The 25112-nt window shown below is 49.4% G+C and overlaps 1 protein-coding gene and 1 long non-coding RNA gene across 2 annotated transcripts in view; one reads left to right on the top strand and one right to left on the bottom strand.

The window, feature by feature from the left end:
- LOC137212587 (uncharacterized) overlaps positions 1–12401 on the bottom strand; it is a 23897-nt gene extending 11496 nt beyond the window's left edge. The window contains exons 1-2 of the long non-coding RNA XR_010937537.1: positions 12267–12401; positions 11411–11569 (exon numbers count right to left, since the gene is read on the bottom strand). This is a non-coding gene — a long non-coding RNA (uncharacterized lncRNA). The remainder of the gene's footprint in view (positions 1–11410; positions 11570–12266) is intronic.
- On the top strand, positions 12259–25112 carry CAVIN1 (caveolae associated protein 1). The gene is made up of 2 exons (XM_067716078.1): positions 12259–12908; positions 22671–25112. The coding sequence occupies exons 1-2, from the start codon at positions 12438–12440 to the stop codon at positions 23370–23372; spliced, it is 1173 nt and encodes a 390-aa protein (XP_067572179.1). The 5' UTR covers positions 12259–12437; the 3' UTR covers positions 23373–25112.

The raw sequence follows: 25112 nt of genomic DNA, 5'->3' as shown, positions 1-25112 counted from the left end.
TCCTAATTTTGATGGTTGTACTGTGGTTATGTATCCGAATGTCCTTGTTTGTAGAAAATTCACACTAAAGTATTTGGGGGGTGATGGAACATCAGGATGCCAATTTACTCTCAAATGGTTCAGAAAAAAATAATCTTTTTGTACTTAAAAGAAACTTTCCTGTAAATTTTAAATAATTTAAAAATTTTGTAGGACTTCCCTGGTGGCGCAGTGGTTAAGAATCCGCCTGCCAATGCAGGGTACACGGGTTAGAGCCCTGGTCAGGGAAGATTCCACGTGCCGCGGAGCAACTAAGCCCGTGCGCCACAACTACTGAGCCTGCGCTCTAGAGCCCGTGAGCCACAACTGCTGAAGCCTGTGCGCCTAGAGCCCGTGCTCCACAACAAGAGAAACCACCACAATGAGAAGCCCGCGCACCACAACGAAGAGTAGCCCCCGCTCGTCGCAACTAGAGAAAAGCCTGCGTACAGAAATGAATACCCAATGCAGCCAAAAATAAACAAATAAATTAATTAATTAAAAAATTTTTTTTTTTTTGTAAATTACAGAAAAAAAGTTTCCAGACAGCCTCTTTCCATTTTGATCACTCTATTATTCTAGGGCTCCTAAACATTGATGGATATATTTTACTTACGCTTGTGCTGGATATCATCTACTCATTTGGAAATCTTTATACTTCTTATGCATCTGTTTCCTTCATGAGATTATTAAACACCCAAAGGACATAATTTTGCCTCTGTTTCCTTTATATTTCCTTGTGGTATCAAGTAGCTGCTCTTAATAACCACTTGTAAACACTAAAGGTTTTGGAGCATGAATTATCTGAATAGTTGAATTGCCTCTTTCAATTTAAGCCCATGCAAAAAAACTAAATCATATCTCTTAAGTCATATGATGGATCCAGGAACCAAGTCTGTGCTGACTGCTCTTTCACACCAATCAATGGCCCCTGGGATTCAAAGAAATATGCATCTTGGTGGAAAAATGAGTCACTCCACCAACGCACAGCTGGACTCTCACACCAGACCACAATGGAAATGTGGAAATCTGAGTGGAGCACAAGGGATCTACATGTAACAGGAGTTCACACTCTTCCTGTTCTGTTACATTGTGAAACGGAAACATTGTTTTCTGGGAAAAGAGCCAGATTCCACAAATGAAATGGTTTTGCCTAAATGTGCACAGCTGCTAAGCACTTACTGTGCTTATTGAGAGTGTCTTGTTTTATAGATTTAGACTTTGTTCCAACTGCAAAGTTTAAAGGAAGAGGGGTCCTATCGTGTGCAACAGAATAGGGGGTTTTTTGTTTCTTTTTTTTTTAAATTTTTTTTTCTTTTTGGCTGCGTTGGGTCTTCGTTGCTGCGTGTGGGCTTTCTCTAGTTGCGGCGAGTGGGGGCTACTCCTCGTTGCGGAGCGCGGGCTTCTCATTGCGGTGGCTTCTCTTATTGCGGAGCATGGGCTCTAGGCGAGCAGGCTTCAGTAGCTGTGGCTCGTGGGCTCAGTAGTTGTGGTTTGCAGGCTCTACAGTGCAGGCTCACTAGCTGTGGCCCGCGGCCTTAGTTGCTCCGCGGCATGTGGGATCTTCCCGGACCAGGGCTCGGACCCGTGTCCCCTGCATTGGTAGGCGAATTCTTAACCACTGCGCCACCGGGGAAGTCCTATTATTTATTTTTTTAACATCTTTATTGAAGTATAATTGTTTTACATTGTTGTGTTAGTTTCTGTTGTATAACAAAGTGAATCAGCTATACGTATACATATATCCCCATATCCCCAACCTCTTGCGTCTCCCTCCCACCCTCCGTATCCCACCCCTCTATGTGGTCACAAAGCACCAAGCTGGTCTCCCTGTGCTATGCGGCTGCTTCCCACTAGCTATCTATTTTACGTTTGGTAGTGTATATATGTCCATGCCACTCTCTCACTTTGTCACAGCTTACCCTTCCCCCTCCCTGTGTCCTCAAGCCCATTCTCTCTGTGTGCGTCTTTATTCCTGTCCTGACCCTAGGTTCTTCCGAAACTTCTTTTTTTTTTTTTAGATTCCATATATATGTGTTAGCATATGGTATTTGTTTTTCTGTTTCTGACTTACTTCATTCTGTATGACGGACTCTAGGTCCATCCACCTCACTATAAATAACTCAATTTCGTTTCTTTTTACGGCTGAGTAATATTCTATTGTATATATGTACCACATCTTCTTTATCCATTCCTCTGTCGATGGACACTTAGGTTGCTTCCATGTCCTGGCTATTGTAAACAGTGCTGCAATGAACATTGTGGTACATGACTCTTTTTGAATTATGGTTTTCTCAGGGTATATGCCCAGTAGTGGGATTGCTGGGTCGTATGGTAGTTCTATTTTTAGATTTTTAAGGAACCTCCATACTGTTCTCCATAGAGGCTGTACCAATTTACATTCCCACCAACAGTGCAAGAGGGTTCCCTTTTCTCCACACTCTCTCCAACATTTTAGCCAATGTTTTATAATTACTATACATGGAATATAACCTTTAAAAATTGTGAATCACGGGCTTCCCTGGTGGCGCAGTGGTTGAGAGTCCGCCTGCCGATGCAGGGGACACGGGTTCCTGCCCCGGTCCGGGAAGATCCCACATGCCGTGGAGCGGCTGGGCCCGTGAGCCATGGCCGCTGAGCCTGCGCGTCCGGAGCCTGTGCTCCGCAATGGGAGAGGCCACAACAGTAAGAGGCCCGCGTATCGCAAAAAAAAAAAAAAAAGAAAAAGGAAAAAAATTGTGAATCACTATGTTGTATACCTGAAACTTATATAATATTGTACATCAACTATACCTCAATAAAAAAATAAATTTCCACAGAATAGCACAGGCTTAATACATACATAATCCAATCTTCTATAGTTTCTACATCTGTACTCCTAAATAATGAAAATTGTAATATTTTAGACTTCTCCCTTTCCTTCATTCTCTACATGTAATCAGTCACCAAGCCCTATTGATTTTCCCTCCTATAGAGTTCTCCCATCAGACCTCTTCCCTCTATGAACATTGTACTGCTTTAGTTCAAATGATCATCTTCTCTTATTGGGACTATTGCAGTAGCCTCCTGATGGATCTCCCTGCTTCTAGTCTCAGCCCCTTCCAAACTATCATTTACATTTCCTCAAGTCAATTTTCTTCCTAAAATGAAAATCAGTTCCTCTCCCTCTTTAGGTTAAAGTCCTTAAATTGTGCCTTATAACCTTGAGGATAAAGTCCAGACCTCTTAGCATGATTTCAGGATGCTCTGTGATTGGACAACATTTCCTGTTCAGCCTCACCTTTAGCCTCTCTGCCGCCAAATACCTCATGCTCCAGCCTCAATAAACTATTTTCCATAGGCTCAGACGTCCTAATGTCTTTACCAAGATCTTTCCTCTGCTTAGAATCCCAACCCCCAGCTCCCTTTTTCTGCTCAGCAAATGCCTATTCATTCTTCAAGCCACAGCTCAACTCCTCTGAAATGTCTCCTGTGTCCCTGATGCAAACGTAATCACTCCCCTGACTGGTGCGAGGTGATATCAATGGGAGCTTAATATGAAATTAAGCTTCCATTGCTCCTTGTATATGTTGCCTTTTATGGCAGTTATCCCACTAAATTGTAATTGTTGAGCTACATATCTAGCTCCCATGTTACACTATAAGCTCCTGATGGCAAAGACCATGTCTTTCCATCTTTGAGTCCCCAACTCGTAGCACTAGAACTAGCAATTTACAGGTACTTGGTAACTAGTCGCTAAATGTTTGCTTGAATTAATGATGTTCAAAATGAACTTTTTCTAAAGTACTATAAGATCCCAAAGGGCTTTCTGAGTTATCAGAGATTAGAATCATAGAGTCATAGAATATCAGAACTGGAAGGAATCTTAGAACTCCTATACAGATATCCTATATGGTATCCTAATAGATACTCCTATTTTTTTCATTTGTAGATGAAAAAACTAAGAACTAAGAGAGAGGTGAAAAGCTACGAGAAGGAAAGTCATTTGCTTGAAATCACACCATTTGGAGACAGATGTGAATAAATATTCTGTTCATCAGATGTGTAGTGTAAAATGGATTTCTCCTAGTCTAATAGATTATGTACAATCTATTCTAATCAGATTATACATTCAATTAACCAATTATTAAATTAACAAGAGCCCTCCTCTTTTTTGGATAAGTGGACTGTTTATTATAATTCAGTTTAAACTGGAATAAAGTTTTGCTGTTATCATGGTCAGGGAGGCTTTTTTTTTTTTTTGCGGACGCGGGCCTCTCAGTGTTGTGGCCCCTCCCGTTGCGGGGCACAGGCTCCGGATGCGCAGGCTCAGCGGCCATGGCTCACGGGCCCAGCCGCTCCGCGGCATGTGGGATCTTCCCGGACCGGGGCACGAACCCGTGTCCCCTGCATCGGCAGGCGGACCCTCAACCACTGCGCCACCAGGGAAGCCCAAGGTTTATTTTCTTTAACGTGCTGGTAGCTCAGATTGAACTGGAGCAAGTCATTATCTCCAGTGTCTAGGAGATACTCATACTGTGTGTTAATTAAATTTGTTAAACCCTCGAAGGATAGCTGTATTTCCAAGTTATTTAGGAGAAACTCATTATTACCATCAGTTCTGCCTATAGGTGACACTGGGCGCATTAAAAAAATTAAACCTGGGCAGAAGACCTAAATAGACATTTCTCCAAAGAAGACATAACAGATGGCCAAGAGGCACATGAAAAGATGCTCAACAATGCTAATTATTAGAGAAATGCAAATCAGAGATATCACCTCGCACCAGTCAGAATGGCCATCATCAAAAAGTCTACAAACGGGCTTCCCTGGTGGCGCAGTGGTTGAGAGTCCGCCTGCCGATGCAGGGGACACGGGTTCGTGCCCCGGTCCGGGAAGATCCCACATGCCGCGGAGCGGCTGGGCCCGTGAGCCATGGCCGCTGAGCCTGCGCATCCGGAGCCTGTGCTCCGCAACGGGAGAGGCCACAGAAGTGAGAGGCCTGCGTACTGCAAAAAAATAAAAAAAATAATAACATAAAATTATAAAAGTCTACAAACAATAAATGCTGGAGAGAGTGTGAAGAAAAGGCAACCCTCCTAAACTGTTGGTAGGAATGTAAATTGGTACAGCCACTATGGAGAATAATATGGAGGTTCCTTAAAAAACTAAAAATAGATCTATATAATCCAGCAATCCCACTCCTGGGCATATATCTGGAAAAAAAACATGGTTCGAAAGGATACATGCACCTCGGTGTTCATCTCAGCACTGTTTACAATAGCCAGAACATGGAAGCAGGCTAAATGTCCATCAAGAGACGATGGATAAAGAAGATGTGGTACATATATACAGTGGAATATTACTCAGCCAGTAAAAAGAATGAAATAATGCCATTTGCAACAACATGGATGGACCTGGAGATTATCATACTAAGTGAAGTAAGTCAGACAGAGAAAGACAAATATCATATGATATCACTTACATGCGGAATCTAAAAAAAATGATACAAATGAACTTATTTACAAAACAGAAACAGACTTAGAGAACAAATTTATGGTTACCGGGTGGAAGGGTGAGGGGAGGGATAGCTTGGGAGTTTGAGATTGACATGTACATACTGCTATATTTAAAATAGATAACCAACAAGGACCTACTGTATAGCACAGGGAACTCTGCTCAATATTGTGTAATAACCTAAATGGAAAAAGAATTTGAAAAAGAACAGATATATGTAAATATTTGTATAACTGAATCACTTCGCTGTACACCTGAAACTAACACAACATTGTCAATCAGTGATACTCCAATATAAAATAAAAATTAAAAAAAAAACTTTTTTATAGAAGGATTTGTGCTAAGTATTGCTGTTACGCAAATAGATAGTTCTAATTTCAAATTCCATCTATTTGTTTATCATAGAAGGGTTAAGCATAATCTCTACTAGGAAAACTTCTGCGATCAGAGTAATTATACACAGCAGGAAATAATAAAGTTGAATTTCTTTTCAAAACTGTGTACTATTCCATAATTTAAACTCTACTAATTCATTTTCTAAAATGATTCACATTGAAGCAAGTTTCCATTTATGTACCCCACCCCTTCAGGCCTTAGTTTCCTCATCTGAAAAACATTTAATCAGATGATCCCTAAGGTAATTCATGATCCTGAAAGAACATTGTACTACTGAGATCCCTTACTGAGCCAACATTCCATAATTCACTGATTTCAAGCCATAATTCTAAACTGAGTGCCTTCTGAATATAACAAAATGTGCTAGGTGCTGTATAGATTTCAGAAAAGTCCAAGCCTATAAGAATTTAGTTGAAGAGAGCAAACAGACACAGAAAGAAATACTAATACAAGAGATGTCTGAGGGGATGTTGCTCATGGCATGTCTTTGGAATAGGGTCTATCAGGCAAACTGGAATAGCAGGAAGTTAATGTAAAGGAATAGAACGAATTAACAATAATAATCCACTTGTATTAAATCGTACAAAATCCGGCAGCCAAAAACGAATAAATCTCCACTATACTGAGTGGAGCCACAGAAGGTGATTGGTTTTTTGCCATGCCACAGGGCTTGCGGGTTCTTTGTTCCCGGCCAGGGATTGAACCTGGCCCCAGCAGTGAAAGGTCCAACTCCTAACCACTGGACTGCCAGGGAATTCCCCATAAGGCTTTTTTTTTTTTTTGCAGAGGGAAGACAACAATCAAAGTAACTTTTTAGGGAGATTAATAGGCAGCGCTGTGCATGCCGGGTGAATTGGAGGGAAGAGATTAGAGACAAAGAAATGGAAATGACATGGGCTTCGCTGGTGGCGCAGTGGTTAGGAATCTGCCTGTCAATGCAGGGGACACGGGTTCGAGCCCTGGTCCGGGAAGATCCTACATGCCGCGGAGCAGCTAAGCCTATGCACTACAACTACTGAGCCTGCGCTCTAAAGCCCGTGAGCCACAACTACTGAAGCCCGCGCACCTAGAGGCCATGCTCTGCAACAAGAGACACCACCACAATGAGAAGCCTGCATACCGCAACAAAGAGTAGTCCCCACTCTCTGCAACTAGAGAGGGCCCACACGCAGCAACGAAGACCCAACAAAGCCAAAAATAAATAAATAAAATTTAAAAAGAATAAAAAAAGAAGAATCCACCTGCCAATGCAGGGGACACGGTTTGATCCCTGGTCCGGGAAGATCGCATATGCCGTGGAGCGACTAAGCCCGTGAGCCACAACTACTGAGCCCTCATGCCACAACTACTGAAGCCCACATGCCTACAGCCCATGCTCTGCAGCAAGAGAAGCCACTGCAATGAGAAGCCTGTGCACCGCAACGAAGAGTAGTCCATACTCGCCGCAACTAGAGAAAGACTGAACGCAGCAATGAAGACCCAACGCAGCCAAAAAAATAAATAAAATTTAAAAGAAAGAAAATAGCATTATGAATAAAAATAGAAAAGAAAATAGCATGAATGTTCATAGACTTTTTCATAAGAGCCAAAAAAAAAAAAAAAGGAAACAATCCAACTGTCCATACAGACATGTAGCATAACTATACAATAGGATTTTATGCAACCATTGTGTACTGATAAACACTGCTTGTCCCCACGGATCACTCGGAACAAAATGCTTATTATCAAAATTTTGCTTAAACTTATCTCCTTCCAGGCCCCTGACCTTTGGCCCACTCTTAGCCTGAGCCAACACACAACCCATCCTGAGGATAGGCTGGCTTCAGAGAAAAGCGTTCTCTGCTCTGCTCTCTCATCATGCCACCCTTTCATCCCATTCCCTGATCCTCGTTCTTTCTAGCCTTGTTTACTCCTCTCTATAAAAGAAAACCCTTTTTTGCCTACCCCTTGAGACACCTGCAGATCTTATGGTCACAGCATTCTCTTTATTATATTAGACCCCCTCCCCTGACTGCCATAGTCCCTTTCTTCCCCTGCAATAATCCTTTCTAATAAAGTCTCTCTTTACTAACTCTGGATTTGTTCTTTATTTGACAGGTTGTTTATTTGGGGGGTTATGAAACTGTTCTAAAATCGATTATGATTGCCACCTCTTCGTACTAAAAACCATTGAACTGTACACTTTCCATAGGTGAATTGTATGGTATGTGAGCTGTATGTCAGTAAAGCTAGTGGTTGTCGTTTTTATTTTTATTTTTTGAGTGGTTTCAAAAGCTGGGTTTTTTTAAGACTATGAAAGAAAGAAAAAAAAATGTTAGCAAGCGGGATGAGAAATACTGTAAATAAAAATAATACAACCTCACAAAGGCCAAGAGGGAGAGTCTCAAGAACAAACTGGTCAGCAGTGCTAAATCCTGTGGAGAGTTCAAGTAACGTTAGAAAAGGGAGATAATTGGTAGAATGTGGAGTTTATTGGTGATTTTTAAGTGCTCTTTTAGTAGAAAGGAAGCCACCTTTTTGGCTTAACTGCAGAAATTTAAGGACTGAATTGAGGGTAAGGGATATGTAGCAGCAGTTCTAGAAAACAATGAATCTGAACAGGAGAAAATGGACGGACCCAGCCTTGGGAAGGCAGGAAGGTAAAACCAATTAAGACTGTAGTTTTGGTTTATGTTTGTTTTTTATTTTTAGGATAAGAGACCAGTGCATGCTGAAGGCAGAGGAGGAAAAGAGATTTGATGGCATTTCCATTCCCTTATTTTTGTGACTTTTCTGTTTATCAGCCAGACTCACTGCTTCCCTGAGACGAAAATTCTCACCCTGCAGCAAATTCTCTGTGTTCTTTGAATGTTTTCAAGCACCATGCTATGCATAAATTAGCACTTAATAAATAATTCTCATTGCTTTCTGGTTCAGGAAAGCTACCCTATATATTAATGTTTGAAGGAGAAGAAAGGAAGGGATTTTTGAGGAAGAGAAATATATAAATATTATAGGCACTTTTCCTATATGTCAGAGAAGCAAGAATAGTGCTTATAAATCTGGGGAGAAAAACATCTCTCTTGTCTTTGGCAGCTGTAAGCCAGCTGCTGAAGACTGGTTTTCCATTCGGGATGGCTTCTCTGATGTGACAACACATCATTCATCCCAAGCATTTATTGTTAACAAAACACACTGTCTCCCTAGGGTCTCTTCCAGCACGACCCCAAACTGAATGGAACATACTGCACGCTGCACCCCTCACACCTTGTTGTGGGCTCCCTCAGTGTAAGCTGGTAAGATTTAAGGCAGAACCTCGATAAGAGATGAGAATGCCTGGCTGCTCTCCCACCCACCCGGCCTGTACTTTCACGCCTCACGTCACTGCAGGAAGGGTAGGGGGTGGAGTGGGGAGGAAGGCTGTACCCTGTGAACCCTTCCCTATTCTCCCAGGAAGTAGTGGGAACCTTCCCAGAGCACCTTCCCCTTTGTATCAGAAACTATTTGTGCATCTGTCTCCTCATGCTACGCTATGAGCTTCTCAACAGGAGGGACTGGGCTTTATTGAAGTCCCCAGCCCAGTAGCTGGCTCCTGGTAAATAGTCACACTTTGCTGAACAAATGGATGGATAGAGGAACACGATAGAGAGCTGTGAGATTCCAGCTGCTGACAGGGTTGCATCCTGGTGTTCTTTTTCTGGGCCAAAGGGTTGTTTGTTTCCATCTCTCTGTCCCTTTTACAGACCCTGCCTCACCAGCTGAAAGCACACAGTGGAACACTGTGCCTTTCAGCAGATAGAGTGAGCAATGGAAAATGCAAAGCATCAACCCTGAATACAAGCTATGGCATGCTGAACACAATTCCAAATGAAGAGAAGCTGCTTATTTTCACTGAAATGGAGTGGAGTCCTCTGGGAAGGATTGTTTGGCTCCAGTTCTGGGTGTCGGTGTTGATAAAGCTGGTGCACCAAGGCTCAGCACGCCCCCTGTCGGATTTAGCTGGCATTTAGTAAGAAGAGGAACAGGAGAGAAACTTTGTCTGGTGCGAATACTTCTCTTGGACATAGGCAAACAGGGAGGGTAGGGCTCTTTCTGCGAAATTCTTCTCTGTTAAAGAGGCATCAAATGAGTCAGAGACTCCACAAATACGGACATTCCTTTTTGAAGAATAGAAATACTTTCCTGATGGGAAAATCAGATGGCATGGACTTGATTCCTTTTAGCAAGCATGCAACCACAAAAACAAATCAACCACTAAAACTCCTCTTCAGGACCCCTCCCCCACCAAGTGAGGTTTAAATTGTAATGTGTATATGTCCACTGATAGAGAACTGGTTAAATAAGTATAGTATCAATTCATCCCTACATTGGAAAACAAGGCAGCTCTGCATGCACTGATATGGAACAATCACCAAGATATATTAGTAACTGACAGAAAGCAAAGTGCTGATATATATACATATACATATATATATATATATATATATATATATATATATATATATATGGTGTGCAGAGACTTTCTATAGAAGATTCCACAAGAAAATATAACAACTGTTGTCTCCTTGGCCAGAAATTAGTTTGCTGCAGGCAGGGATAGAAAGAAAACTTCTTTTCACTATATTTCTTTGTGTGCTATTTGCAATTTGTACCTTACGTGTCACCTATGAAAATAATCTAATCAATTTTAAAAAGAACCTTATGAAGGTCCAGTAAGGTTCTCTACGGTCACTCTTCTTCCTCTCTAGAAGTCTTTTCAATCCTCAGTGGAAGGAACTTAAACTGCTAAAACACATTTTCTCTCAAATTCTAAAATAAATTGGCAATCTGTCAGTTCTAGTATATAAATACATGTGATTTATACACCAGTTCATTCTGTTTGAATCTCAGATATGAAAGCCACCTGTTTCTGTGGAAACAGCTATTGAAGTGTCAGGGGAAATATTTTGTTCGTTAGCTGTTGGGACTATTCCGGATGATCCCACGCTATCCCAGGCACTGAGCTCTTCAGCACCTTTCTGGGTTGGTGGCTTCTCTGACTGGATTAATAGGGCCCAGGGTCCCCACCAAGCAGTTTTTCACTCTGCCTAATGATGACGCATGCCAGACTAGAACTGACCTTTTGCCAAGACCATCATCTACCCAGCTGGGGAAACCCAAGGTTGGTTTCCTAACCAGGGAAAAGGTTTGCAGCTTTTCTGGGGGAAAGGGGGCTGGTGCTGCTTCAGGGAACTCACTGCTCCAGTGCTGTGGGAGAGAGCAAAATGGGGGAGAATTGGCACTCTCTCTCCCCCGGACTTCTGAGCTAAGGGCCTTTCTTGATCCTGCTCAGAACTGCCTGCTCCTCGGTACCCATCATGGTTGAAAATATGTTTGTAGTTAAGGCTTAGGCCAACAGGTTGGCGGCACATTCGGGTGAGCGTCTGCTCCTCCCTGACCCAGTGAAAGATACAGCCTGCTAAGGTGGAAAGTGCAAGAGAGGAGTCCTGACACCTGGTTTGAGTGCCAAGCCAACGCTAACCTGCTGGTAACCTCCTGGTAAGTCACTTGCCCTCCGTTTCTGGTCCGTCAGGTGAGCAGGTGGCCTTTGATATCTCAGATTGCTGAGTGCGAGTCTCTGGGCTCCAGAGAGATGGATGACTCCCAATCCTGCTCTCTGAGGTGAGTGTCAGCCAGGGCTCTGGGGCAGGCGGAAACACAGGGAAAGGTGATTTTTAGTGAGTAAAAAGCTTTAGTTTTTACTTTATTGCCCATCTTAATCTTCCTCTGTTAGAATAATTCTAAGAGGAACCTAGAGGAGCTTGGTGGCCCCTTACCACCGCTGTGACTCTAACTTAAGTTCTCCCTTCCCTTCCACAAACGACCCCCAACCTTTTAGAACAGTGGTGGGTAACTTTGTGGGATGGGTAGTTAGAGGCCCCTTCGAAAAGATTGTGGAAGCCATGGGTCCTTTCCCTCTCAAAAACTGGACACAGGCAAATACTACAATATTTTGCACGTAACTTCAGGATATCCTGTCCCACCTGACGACCTAATCTAGAACTTAAAAAGGGGGGAGGTGGATTAGCCGGTGAGCGAAAAGAGCGAGAGGGAAAAGTAGAGCAACACTCTAGGACCTGTTTTCCTACCGCAGCTCACATTCCTCCGCCCCAGTCCCGCTCCCGCCGCCTCCGCTAACAGCGGAGGCCCTAGTCTCCCGCTCCAACTATTCCAACCATCCTGGGAAGGGTGGGGCGCTCGGCTCTTGGGTCCCCCTGGGTCGCCCCCCCTTCCCTAGCATCGGTCTCCCCTTCTGCCCCGGTCCCTCCCTTTCTGGGGCCGAGCCAACCAATGGGGGACGAGACTCCGGGATTTGGCCTGGGAGCCGGGCAACTCACCGATCCCCCGCCCCACAGTTCTGGCCGCCATCCCGGTGCGCACGGACGCGGCTCGAATTTCCTCCGCTATCCGCTCTCTCTCGCTCTGCCCCCTCCCGCTCTTCCTCTTCTCCGGGTCTCCCGCTTCAGCTCCAGATCCACCCGGCCGGCCCCGCACGGCTCCGGGCAGCCATGGAGGACACCCAGCTCCACATCATCGAGCAGCCGCTTCCCGGGTACCCCGACGCCGGGGACCAGGGGTCCTCCACCATGGGGGCTCCGGCGGCGGAGGAGCCGTCGGGGGCCGGCTCTGAGGAGCTGATCAAATCCGACCAGGTGAACGGCGTGATGGTACTGAGCCTTCTGGACAAAATCATTGGCGCCGTCGACCAGATCCAGCTGACCCAAGCCCAGCTGGAGGAGCGGCAAGCGGAGATGGAGGGCGCCGTGCAGAGCATACAGGGGGAGTTAAGCAAGCTGGGCAAGGCACACGCTACCACCAGCAACACCGTGAGCAAGTTGCTAGAGAAGGTGCGCAAGGTCAGCGTCAACGTGAAGACCGTGCGCGGCAGCCTGGAACGCCAGGCCGGCCAGATCAAGAAGCTGGAGGTCAACGAGGCCGAGCTGCTGCGGCGCCGCAACTTTAAAGTCATGATCTACCAGGTGAGCTGGAGGGCGGACCCCGCCCAGAGGCCCGCCGTCCCCCGCCCGGGGCTTGGGGTGGGGGGACCTACCCGAGGCGCGGCTCTCCCGCCAGCCTGGCCCGGCTCGGGGGACCCGCCCTCCTTCCAGCGAGCGTTCCTGGGGTGGAGTGGGATGGGCGGCGGGCTCCTGGAGCGCAGAGGGGCGCGCTCTGCATCCTGCGCTCCCTCACCCAGCCCCTCCCTCTGGTGTCAAACGCGTAGCGGAACCGAGTTAGGGGGCTGGACTCGGGGACACTGCCCCTCGCAGATCGCTCCCGACACGGCTCTGTCAAAAGTCTTCCTACTTGGAGGAAGTTTTGGGGAGAGCCGCGGTGCCTGGCGGCCGTTGGGGCCCCCTGTAAACGGACACTGGCGGCGCGGCCCGTGTTTGGGGCCTCCGGCGCTGCCCGCCCGATATAGCGGGTGATTCAGGGCTCAGGCACGCACCGCGGGGGCTGCGCCAGGCGAGGGACGCGACTGCCAGCACGCCCCCGCGGACCCCGCATCAGCCTAGGCCGCCCACGCCGCCCCCTCGCTGCGATCTGCTCCCGCCTCGCGGCACTTTCGGCCCTCGTGGACACCCTAGCCCGCGGCGTGCATGTACCCTCAGTCTGTTGGAAGCAGCCGGCGGGAGGGTGGCCCGCGGCCTGAGGAGTGCTAGAGGGTCTGGTGGAGGGGAGGGGACAGCTCCCCACACCCGGGGCCCCGCGATCTGGGCGCGGTGAGTCACCCCGCATGCCTGCGGGGGCGGCGGAGGAGCTGGAGGACAGGCGGCGGGAGGCTGGCGCGCCCCAGGCTCCGCCCAGACAGCTTGTTGCTTCCTTTGCACCTCTCCCCATTCCTCCCGCCTGGATGAAAATGGAGTTTTTGTATCCTAACCCCATGTAAACCTGGGAATCTCAGCATTGCTGTTCCTCTCCACTCTGCCTCTCCAATCCCATTAGGGGTGGGTCTGAGCCGAGCGCTCTGTGATCTTTGATGGCGTGGGAATGTGCCCAGCCTTGCCTCCTCTCTGCTTCCCGCGGGCCTGGTTGATGTTCCCACCCAAGGAGGTGAGATCGTGGGGGTGGAAGGGTTAGTCTATGTCCCCTCTTCCCCTTCCTGCCCCTACCGAAGGGAATGGAAAGAAAAGAAGGCCAGATTTCCCACATCCCCCCAGGGAGAGGACTTCTGTCAGGAAGCTGTGGTTTCACTGACTGCCCAGAGGCCCTGGTACGCTGGGTTCTGAGTGACCATCAGGGATGTGGTGAGGTCCTTGGCTTGGTCAGTGTGGTGGAGCTAAGAGAAATGCAGACTGGGACAAGTTTGGGGGCAGTAGATATACGTGAGCTGACACTTATCTGAGGAGGTGGTGGTGGGACAGAGGCTGAAGTGGCGCTCCCCCAACCCACCAGCGCCCAGGGACTCCTCCTGAGAGGTACTTGGCCTTTACGCAGTTTGCTTCCCCCATATAGCACTATCTGATAGAAAATATTTGCCCAGAATTGTTTCTACTTAATTTAACTGCTCCGAGGAAGTAGGATGGGGTGTGTGTGTGTGTGTGTGTGTGTGTGTGTGTGTGTGTGGTGTGTGACTTTTAAAGAGAACTGCCTAGTGCTGGGGTACATCAAAGCAAGGAGAACAGGGCAGGGGTGTGGGGCAGCAAGCCAGCTCTGTCTTTTCTCCAGAGCCTGGTGTGGTAGAGAGGAGCCATGTAGGGCTTGGATGGGTGACGCTTCTCACTTGAAATGTCCCAGACCGCAGAACCTGGGAAAATTCTCAGCCTGGAGGTAAACCTCCTTATGTCAAAGATGGAGATTCTGAGAGGACAGGTATGGAGAGAGACTTCTGTGCAGAGGCCAATGGCGTGTCTCTGTTACTGCCTCTCGGCAGTTGGCACGGACTGTGTGTCTGTATATTGTGTATGTGCCGTGGGGAGGGGGTCTAATCACAGGGTGGCTTTGACTGCATCAAGGTCAGTGGGGGACAGAGAGTTGGGGGAGAAGGAATAGCTCAAGCTGGGGACCCTGAGCCCCCAAACCACAGGAGAAATAACTAATACCTAAAGTGGTCCCGACCCACAGAGGAGCTCAGAGGTAAGGAAAAGATTCCAGCAACAGGGAATCTTCCCTGAGTTGCAGAGCAGATGTTCCAGGTGGGGGCGAGGGGGTGGAGTACTCAGCTTCTGGAGGAAGTTGGAGGCTGCTCCTCCCTGAGATCTGCAGGCCTGGGAAGAGAATGAGGTAAAAATAGCTCTGGGCCTTGGCAGACCTAATAGGGAAGATTGGGGGCAGCAACATTTACGATAAACTCAGGCTGAGGGGGTAGGATGTTTGGGTGGCCAGGCAGAGAGATTTGGAAAAAGGCCTCCTGGGATGATGTGAGTTTTCCAGTGTGGGAGCAGGGGAAGTGGTATGGTATTCCCCACTGCAGATGTGGGAGGTGGTGATGTGGCAAGGAGGGGTAAGGTGGAGGGAGCATGAAAGGGTGGGAAGGCCTCAGCTGTGGGATCAAGCCACCTGGCCTCCCACACCTTCTTCCTGGGGAATAAAGGAGGGAATCCCTTGTGTGACCCCACCCAGATTCAGGGAACTGCTAGACATAATGATTTCACGGGTTATGTTTGCATTTGACACCTCCCTACACAGACACAGACACACACGAAATTCAGCCCTTCCCATCACAGGATATCAGGGCCCTCACCTTGAACCCACTTCTGAGTCATTACTGTCCTTCTTTGGCATTTCCCTTCCTGTCTCCCAAACAAAAACTAGCAGTTGGCATCCCATCCTGTCAGGTGACACCTCATTAGGCAACAGCTAGTGAATGAGAGAAGTGAATTCTACTAGTAGCTAGGGGTAGTGGACTGAGAACCGCTGGGAAGATCAGGCCGACTGGGGGCACCATGCAATAGGAGGAGCTGTGGTCATTAAGAAGCCAATTCTCCCAGACGACGACTAATTTGGATATTGTTAGAGTTCTTCTAGAATCCAGAAAGGGAGGCTAAACATTTTCCGAAGCAGTTTTGATGAGGCATGGGTCCTACCCATGGACCCATCAGACCTGCTCCAAGTGCTTGAGGACAGGACCAGGAAGCATTTAAGGGCTTAGGTGGCTCATGGGCATTAAAGGGGAGGATACCAGGACTGGAATGAGGGCCTGCTGGCTTCTCCTCCTCAAATCCTAACCCAACCTATAGCTCCTTCCTGGACTCAAAGCAAATCAGGGCTATCTGGTTCCAGAAGAACCCCACACTTTTGTCCAAAATTCTTCCCAACTTGGGGCTCTGGTCCCTCTCACCCCGTACCCCGGTGGCCTAATGGAGAGAGTGTTTACCATACCCTTCCTCCAAAGAGCTAGTTTTGGTTTGTTTTTCCTGGTCACTGGATCCAAAGCAGGGAGCATGGGAGCATATTCTTAGACGTATTCCTAAGACCAAAGGAAATCATATTCTTCTCTCTGATTTTTTTTTTTAAAGCAAATGAAGTCTGACTATTGTAAAGGTCAAAATCAAAAAGGGAGGAGATAGCACAGAGTGCGCAACTGATAGGGAAAGGGAATATTGTTGCTAGGCAACCAACTGCAGAGATGAGTGGTGGTTTGTGCTATTATTTTGAACCATACCATTGTGAATATTTCATCATTCTGTCACTGTAGACTTTTTGAGCTGGAAGATGCCTTGGAGATAATCAACTTCAGCTCTTTTATTTTGTAGTGGAGGAAGCTGAGGCCCAGAGAGGGGAAGTCACTTGCCTACTGTCATTCAAGTGATTGGGGGTCAAAGCTGGGGCAAGAGCCCAGGTGTACCCCTTCTTCTGCTACACTTTCTGCTCCCGGCCTCCCCCTTCTGTTCCCGGGCTGTGCAGAAGAAATCAGGGAGGAGGCTAGCCCTAAGCTAGTTCTGGCTCCTTCATTCTCTGAGGGAGATAGTTGCACAGTCCTGGCACCGGGGCTGCTGTGTGTGCGTGCGTGCGCGCGCACGTGCAGTGTGAGCTGAGTGGCTACGGTTGGTGGTCATTAGCTGCTCAGCCTCATGGTGCTGAAGCAGAGGCAACGTGTGGTCACCAATGGCAGTGGAGGAGAGGGGTGCTGGGTATAAGGAGTGGAGCTCCCTGGCCAGCAGGGGTGTCCCCTGGCTAAGAGAGGACCACATTGGCTCCTTTCTCCTCAGCCTCCCTGCCACTCACGCCTTCTCCCTGTATCCTACAGGGAAGGTAGGCTCCTGCTTCTTTGGGTATTTGTGGCTGCACGCCTTACTCAACACTGTTGTCGCTGGAGTCTGGTAGTGCCCCTAAATATCCCTCTCCCCTGACTTCTCCTGATTGTCCAAAGCAAGAGTGGCACCTCAGCCACTCAGGAGGGAGAGTTGGGAGCTGCTGCTGGGTGCCTCAGGACATAGGCCCACTGGTTGTAAAAATAGCTTGGTTTGGGGGGGTTTTTTTTGGCCGTACCGCGCAGCATGCAGGATCTTAATTCCCCAACCAGGGATCGAACCCATGCCCCCTGCAATGGAAGTGCAGAGCCCTAATCACTGGACTGCCAGGGAATTCCCCAAAATATCAATAGCTTTGTTTTTGATCCTGATTTCTCTGTGCATCTGGGTGTCTGATGGCCCATAAGTGGGTGGGGGGGATGGGTGGCAAGGGAGGCAGGAGGTGGGGATGTGGCCAAAGGGAAATAGCCAGGATGTCCCTCGTCCATGCCTCTCCCTCTCCTTATCCGGGGCGGCACCCGCGCCCACCCTGCCCTGGGGAATAACTGGGATCAGCAGCATCTGACTCAAGACAGTGAAGTTGTTTGCCTTCTCTTTTACTCCCTGGAGACTCCCCAGTTGGAGTCTAGCAAGTGGCCTCTTAGAAAACTCCTTCCCCGCCCCCAGCAGCTTCTTTCCCCCATCACTGCAACCTCCAACAGCATCATCCCACGACCACAGCAGGGTCGGGGTAGAAGGTAGGAGGCCAAGGATGGGACTGGGGAAGATTCTAGAGGGAGGCAGGGAGGTGGTTCTGATTAAACTGTGGTTATTAATTCATGGGCCTGGGTGTGTCCCTCCCCTTTCGGCCCTGGGGCCCTCTTGTTGAAGCATGTAAACTGTGGTGTCTTTCCATCCTAATCCTTGTGTGCTCCCCTCCCCTCTACTCACCAGCCCCAACTCTGCATGCCAACCAAGGCTTCCTTCCCCCAACTCTGTCCACACCCATCCCAAGCGCCACTTAAACCCCTTTTCCTCATCTTAGCCCGAGAAGAAGCTGAATGTACCCTCAGACCTGGCCACATCCAAGATCGTGCCTTTTGACCTTCTGCCTGAGACTGAGCCTTTTGACCTGAAGCCTGAGACAGTGCCTGAGCTCCCACCCTTTGACCAGACACCTAGGACCCTGCCCTATTACCCAGAGCCTGGGCCTCTGCCCACCCCAGAGGAGCCAACAGCCGGTGGGGGTACTTAGGGTCTCCTGGGTCACATGGGGCCGTGGGCATGGGGTGTCACACACCCAGTCCACCCCCAGCTCACTGCTTAGCAGTGGCCAGTCCAGGGTGGCTGGTCTCTTCCAAGCCACTGCCCCTTGTGACTGGGTGATGGATATTGTGAAAACACTCTCTCATTATGGGGAGTTCAGGCAATGGGGTGGGAGGTGATGGGAAGGGCCATCCCCTACGTCTTGGTTTCTGTCTTAACGGTCGATGCTCCAGACACCACACCTGAGCTGCACCCACGGCTGCCTGCATGAGATAGCCTGCAACTGCCCACACTTCTGATGCCCCCTCCCCTCCCCTCCCCCTCTGCCTCCTCCTCAGGGACAGACCAGTTTGGCTCAAAGCCTCTTTGGAGAGGGCCCTCATGAAGCCCAGGCCTGGGGTCTGTTCTGTGCCCTCTCTAGCCGCTCTCTACAGTTCGGGAAAACACTGACGCTTATCTTTTTCCAGTTTTTTTTAGCAAGTGTTTTGCAAAGCGATCCCTTATGTTTGCCAGATCCTGCCTTGGGTGGGGCACCCAAAAGCTGCCAATCAGGAGGCCAGAAGGGGGCACATTTTCATTGGCTCTGGCCTCCCTATGGCACAGTGTTTCTCAACCTTTTTGTTTGTTTGTTTAATAGCATTCTCCTAAGGAGTCCTTTTAGACATTTTTTTCCCCTAATTGTCCTCTCCCCCATGAAATTTTTTTTTATTTGAATTTTCTTTTACTTTATTTATTTTATACAACAGGTTCTCATTACTTATCTATTTCCCATGAAATTTTAACACTACAGATATACTATATATCAGGACTCTTTGGAGCCCCACAAACTATTGCAATATCTAAGATTTGTGCCCTCCCCCGCAAGAACCAATTTCCACCCACTTGGGGGCAACATGCCCCCTGTTGAGAATCATGCTATAGCAGAAAAGAAGGACCCTTCTACCTTTAGTGTCTTTCACCCCCTTGTCCTGGCAACCTAAAGTGGAGGTCCTGAGTTTTTAAGACTGCCCTCTCTTTCACCTCTCCCCATCTGCACCCTCCTCTAACATGGTCTCTGAGCAGATCCAGATCCTGGGTCTCTGAATGACCTCTGCAATGTCTTCTCTGGCCATTCACAGGCAGTGGCTGGGTACAGAACTAAGTCAAGAGAGGCTCTACCCAGAGCCATATGACACCTGTCCCTTCTCCCTGACAAATGTGAAGTGCCTGGCCAAGGACCAGGCAAATAGTAGGTGCTCAATTAAATTACAATAATATAAAAATCTTCCTAAGTCAGAGGATCTTAAGTTCATATAGCAGGGTTAGGGAGTGGAGAGGAAGGGGCTGGAAGCCATCCTGGGGCTCCTCTAAAATTCATCCTGGACTGGCACTTTCCTGGGTTGGGGAGCTGTGTGTGCTTGGTGGGGGGCAGGGGAAGCTGTGCATGCTTTTGTTCAGACCTGGTCATTAAAGGTAACTCTGGAAACTAAGCCTGTTGGGACTGGTGGTTTTGTTTAATAAAAATGTAGAAACAGAACAAACAGAGCTCTCTCTCCTTGCCACCCTGAGGCCCCTCCTTTAGCTTAGGAGCTCTGCCAGGGAAGTAGGGGTGGCACAGGGGTGCCCAGCCTCTGTGCCCAGGGTTGGGGGAGGTGTTTTGGGATTGTGTTGCTGGTTGTTGTAGCAACAGGCCAACTGGGTGGGCCCAAGACAGCACTCCAAAGCTGTGAGTCATAGGGAAAACCTGGCTTGGAAACGGGGAGAAAAGACAAAATCCATTAATGGAGGCAAAAAGCTAAAGTCATGGTGGTATATCCTCTCCAGCGCCAATCCACTGGATATTATCCGGGACTTAGGTCAAACAGTTTCTTCCCCTATCCCCTGACCTTCCACCAAGAAGGCAGCTCCTCTGGTGTAAGCCATCACTCTGGAGGAAGCCTACAATGAATGGCTTCCAAGTACCTTTCTGGACTGGGGGGAGACAACCCCAGATCCAGGAATAAACCTCCCCTCACTGGGATTGCTCCCTGATGTTGTATTTGAGACCTTTCATCAGGCACTAGGAAGACACGATTGGCTACAAGAAGTCTGGAACTCTCTCCCCAGCCTTGTTCACGTTCAAACTCAGCTGGCAAAGACCTTTATCTAGGAAGCCAGAGGCCAGGAAAACCAGCCAGCTCAGCCTTTATGGGTTGGAGTGGAGCAGAGGGGAGAATCAGGGGTGCTGGTGTGGGGCAGGGAGACAATGTGGATCTGTTTTCCAGCAGCAGGGACTGTTTCCTGACTACTTCCCACCCATCAAGCTTAATCCTTCCCTTAATTCATCCACATAGTCTGAGCTTAGTGAAAGGAGGCATTCTCCTTCAAACGTCGGGGAGCGTGGGTGGGTTTTTAGACTAGGAGGCTGTGAAGAAGAGATCAGAGCTGACATTTTTTGATACTAGGGCTGCCGGTAAATTCTGGGTGGAGTTGGATGAAGAAGTAGCCAGGAGTTTAGATGATAGAGAGTCCTAACATGGTGTGTAAGAGAGAGCACTCGGGTAGCAGGCAGGGAGAAGTGATTGCAAAAGGGAGACCCAAAGGGTACAACTGGGAATCAGAGGGACTGCTAAGAGAGATTGGGACCCTCCTACACTCAGAGCAAGGAAAACACCCCTTCAATGCCTCCATGAGTGATAAGAAACAGAGGATGGACGGACTGCCACAGGATGCCCATGATAGTACTCAGCCAGCTGTGGCAGGTGGAGACTACAAGTCCCAGCATGCCCTGAGCCCTGGTCACCTTGCCTGCTGGGAGATGTAGTTGAGTAACGAGAGGTTGAGGTGGCTTGGTGCCCAGCAGAGCCGGTGCCCAGTTTGGGAGAAGAGGTAGAGCCAGCATTCCCTCTTTGTCCCTGCTAATAATATTGACAGGGAGGGAAGGAAGTTGGGAGGAGGTGTTCCTAGTTTTCAATGTAAACCAGGAAACTCTGTGGGGATGTGGATGGGAGGGAAGAGGAAAGAGGTTGGGGGCTGGGGAAGGAATTTCTGTAGCAGGTGGTACAGAGATACCAAGCAGTCAACGTATACGTGTATGTGCGTGCGTGTGTGTGTGTGTGTTCATGGGACGGGTCAGCTCGTGTTGCCTCATTTTTCTCAGATGGGGTTTTCTTACAATTCTGCGAAACAATCTTTAGAAAACCCTTTAGAAAAAGTACTGCCTATCATTCCTTTGTAGGAAGTCCCTAAAGAGAGTCTGGGCCAAAGAGGAGAGCCTGTTTACATTCTGGGTTATGTCCCCTTTTCCTGTCTGTGCTCAATCTCCCCTACCTTCTGGTGAGAGGTGATCCTGAGATTCTGAAATGTTGGTCCAGAGTCAGGATCTTGGAAAATCTTCCCGGAATGGAAAGCAGTGCTGGTGCTAGGTGTTCCCAGGGCAAGAGGGAAGAACTGGCTCTGAGCTCCAGGATCTCTTGCCCTCCTACTCCTGGTCCCTTGAGCTCCTGTTTGGGGGGAAAAAAGCAAGAATGGAAAAGCAATCTCTCCCTTCCATTCCAAGGCAGGGACGTCAGAACCAGAAGAAACGTCCAGGTTGGGAAGAAAACATGTCCTTGGCTCCCAGCCAGCTTCCTCCTCTTTCCTCAATTTCTTCATGAGGGTGGAGAATGTCCACTGGTGGAGCCAAACAGTATGAGGCGGGGGAGGGAGATAGGGCCACAGCTCTGCTTCCCTAATACTGGTTCTTCTGAAATGATACGAAGTCTGGGACACGCACTCCCTTTATGGTAAACTTGCCTTCAAGTTACCCTACTTGGGGGCCGCCTGAGATTGACTGTGAGCTCGTCCCCCTACCCGCACCCCTCAACCTAAACCGACTCTGCCCTTTGGTTTTGGGCCTGGCTTGGGCAGTGTGGGGCTCAGTGCACCAGAGGGCGCTCTGCCCATTTCCAAAGTTAAGTTGTGGTCCCTGGGACGCAAAGGGTAAGGACTGGTTTAAAATGGGCAGTCGCAGGGCTCAAGGAGACGGTTGGAGGGCCGCAGAGATACTTAACTGAAGTGCGAAAACATAGGCCAGACTCCGATCCGAAGCTCGGTTCCCTCCTCGCCCTGTCTGTATAGTTACTATTCATTCAATACATATTTCTTGAGCGCCCACGAGGTGTCCAGCTCTGTGCCAGGCGCTGGGGATACAACGGCGAGCAAGTCCAGGCCGATTTCACGGGTACCACGCACTCCGCAGGATCACGGGTGCCACCGCCCAGCCCCGGGTTCGCCCGGCGTCCCCCCAAGTCCCCGCCCAGTTCTCCGGCTCTGCCCCCTCATCTGTTCGCTCTGATCTCCCTTTAGGATGAAGTGAAACTGCCGGCCAAAGTGAGCATCGGCAAGTCGCTTAAAGAGTCGGAGGCGCTGCCCGAGAAGGAAGGCGACGAGCTGGCCGAGGGCGAGCGGCCCGAGGACGACGCGGCGGTGCTCGAGCTGTCCTCGGACGAGGCGGTGGAGGTGGAGGAGGTCATCGAGGAGTCGCGCGCCGAGCGCATCAAGCGCAGCGGCCTGCGGCGCGTGGACGACTTCAAGAAGGCCTTCTCCAAGGAGAAGATGGAGAAGACCAAGGTGCGCACCCGCGAGAACCTGGAGAGGACCCGCCTCAAGACCAAGGAGAACCTGGAGAAGACGCGGCACACTCTGGAGAAGCGCATGAACAAGCTGGGCACGCGCCTCGTCCCCGCCGAACGGCGGGAGAAGCTCAAGACCTCGCGAGACAAGCTGCGGAAGTCCTTCACGCCCGATCACGTGGTCTACGCGCGCTCCAAGACGGCGGTCTACAGGGTGCCGCCATTTACCTTCCACGTCAAGAAGATCCGCGAGGGCGAGGTAGAGGTGCTGAAGGCCACCGAGATGGTGGAGGTAGGCGCCGACGAAGAGGAGGGCGGCGCGGAGCGCGGCGAGGCGGCCAACCTGCTGCGCGGGAGCAGCCCCGACGTGCACACGCTGCTGGAGATCACCGAGGAGTCGGACGCCGTGCTGGTGGACAAGAGCGACAGCGACTGAGCGGGGCGCGGGGCTGTGCCCGGGAGGCCGCGCCGCCCCGCCTCTCCCCGCCCCCGCCCCATTCCTTTCTCTCTCCGAACTTTCTCTTTCGCATTCTCTCTCTGCCCCAAACGGGCTGGGATATTTCTAAATTGAGAACACCTCCCCTCAAGTAGCACCCCTCCGAGTCTTACGGCTGTTAAGACGGGAGGGGGAGGCAGCCTGCCCCATGGACAGCGCCAGTTTAGGCATATGCTGGGTGGAAATGCAGAGGGCGGTGATGCACGTCCTGGGGATCCAAGTCGGGGATTCTAGAGGAACTTGCTGTCGTTTCCATGATTGGGCCCCCCTTGGGCAGGCTGCCTTCCCCGCACTTCTCCGTAACACTCACACCCAGCTGCTGTCATTCCTGCTCACTGAGCTCTTCTTTCTCATCCTGATCCCTGGCGGCTTCAAAGCCAAAATTACCGTGAAAGGGAAGAGTGAATCTTGAAGAGTATGGGAGACCCCATACTGGAAGGATGTGAAAGCAGCTTTGGGGAGCATCTGGGGCAGTGTCGGGGGAGAGAGGGCAGAGTGAGCCGTGACCCTGGATGAGGGTCTAGCACAGGCTGTATCTGCAAAAGGTGCCAATAAGGAAGGCTGGAGCCAGGCAGAGCCCTTGGGGAGCGGGGGCGGGGGGCACTTACTGTTTATGCATCTGCACCCAGAAGCACGTGGCTCTGGCTTTGAAAGAGAACAGGAAATAGTAGAAGGTGGAAATGGGTGAAAGGAGAATGTCCATTAGCAGCGTGAGAAACACAGCACAAGAATCCCATCTTACTGGGGTTCTCCGAGGACAGCAGGACCATTTTCAGGATAAGAAGGGAGGGCAATGTGAGAAATCCGCGATCCAAAGAAGAGAGAGGTAAGCCTCACCCCATGCCTCCACTGGGCATGGTGCTCCAGGGGCAGCCCATTTCTCAAAGCCCAGAAAATTAGGGTCCCAGAAGAGGGCAGCACCAGGCTGCGGAGAGCTGGTAGGTAGGAGGGAGACGGACGGGGGAAAAGAACGAGGTGCTAAAGGTCAGTCCACCAAGCTGAGAGCTGGAGGGGAGGGGAGGAGAGTATAGAATTCCTGTGTGTAGAGCAGCCCAGACTTGGCCCACTCCTGGCAGTTTCTTCTCAAGATCCTTCCCTAGAGCTAGTTACAATAAAGCTGCAGAACTTGCCAGGACTTCCTTGTGGGTTCCTCTCCTGACTCTTTGGGTTGAGAGGGGTGCTGCTTCCAGTCCAAAAGCCTGATTTCTGATCAGGTTCTCCTCAGGACACTTTAGTCCCCCTGTTCCTCCCCAGTAACGGTGGCTTGTCAGAAGCAAGGACAGACCCCCTCACCCCCAAGTCACAGTCGGAAGAGGAGGGCTGAAGGCTCCCTCGTTCGCCCCCTACCTCCTGTGCTTTATCTTCTCTGCTCTGCATTATAGAATTGCAGCGAATTGTTTTTAAGGGGTGGAGGGAGGGAGCCTGGGGACACATCTTTTTTACAATACAAAGCTTTGCTTTTTTTTTTTTTTTTCCTGTTGGTTCCCTTCTTTCTTCTGGATGGTTGGAGACACATTGGCTGAGGGAGGATGGGGATTGTGGGACGAGGTCCCTTGGTGCTGATGGGCTGAAGGGGCCTGAGTTGTGGGCAGATAGAGTTTCCTGTGGGCTCTGGGGAGCCTCTCGTGTTGCTGTGTCCTGGTGAGCAGCCCGACCAATAAACCTGCTTTTCTAAAAGGA

This window comes from Pseudorca crassidens, chromosome 19 (assembly GCF_039906515.1).
Source record: "Pseudorca crassidens isolate mPseCra1 chromosome 19, mPseCra1.hap1, whole genome shotgun sequence".
Lineage (NCBI taxonomy): Eukaryota > Metazoa > Chordata > Mammalia > Artiodactyla > Delphinidae > Pseudorca > Pseudorca crassidens.
Note: the sequence above shows the minus strand (reverse complement) of the source record. Positions and strands in the feature narration are given on the sequence as shown.

What these genes read in the sequence shown, in the direction of transcription:
- CAVIN1 (XM_067716078.1), top strand. Translation starts at nt 12,438, where the DNA reads ATGGAGGACACCCAGCTCCACATCATCGAGCAGCCGCTTCCCGGGTAC. An exon ending in TTAAAGTCATGATCTACCAG is followed by an intron (nt 12,909 to 22,670) that starts GTGAGCTGGAGG and finishes ATCTCCCTTTAG; the next exon opens with GATGAAGTGAAACTGCCGGC.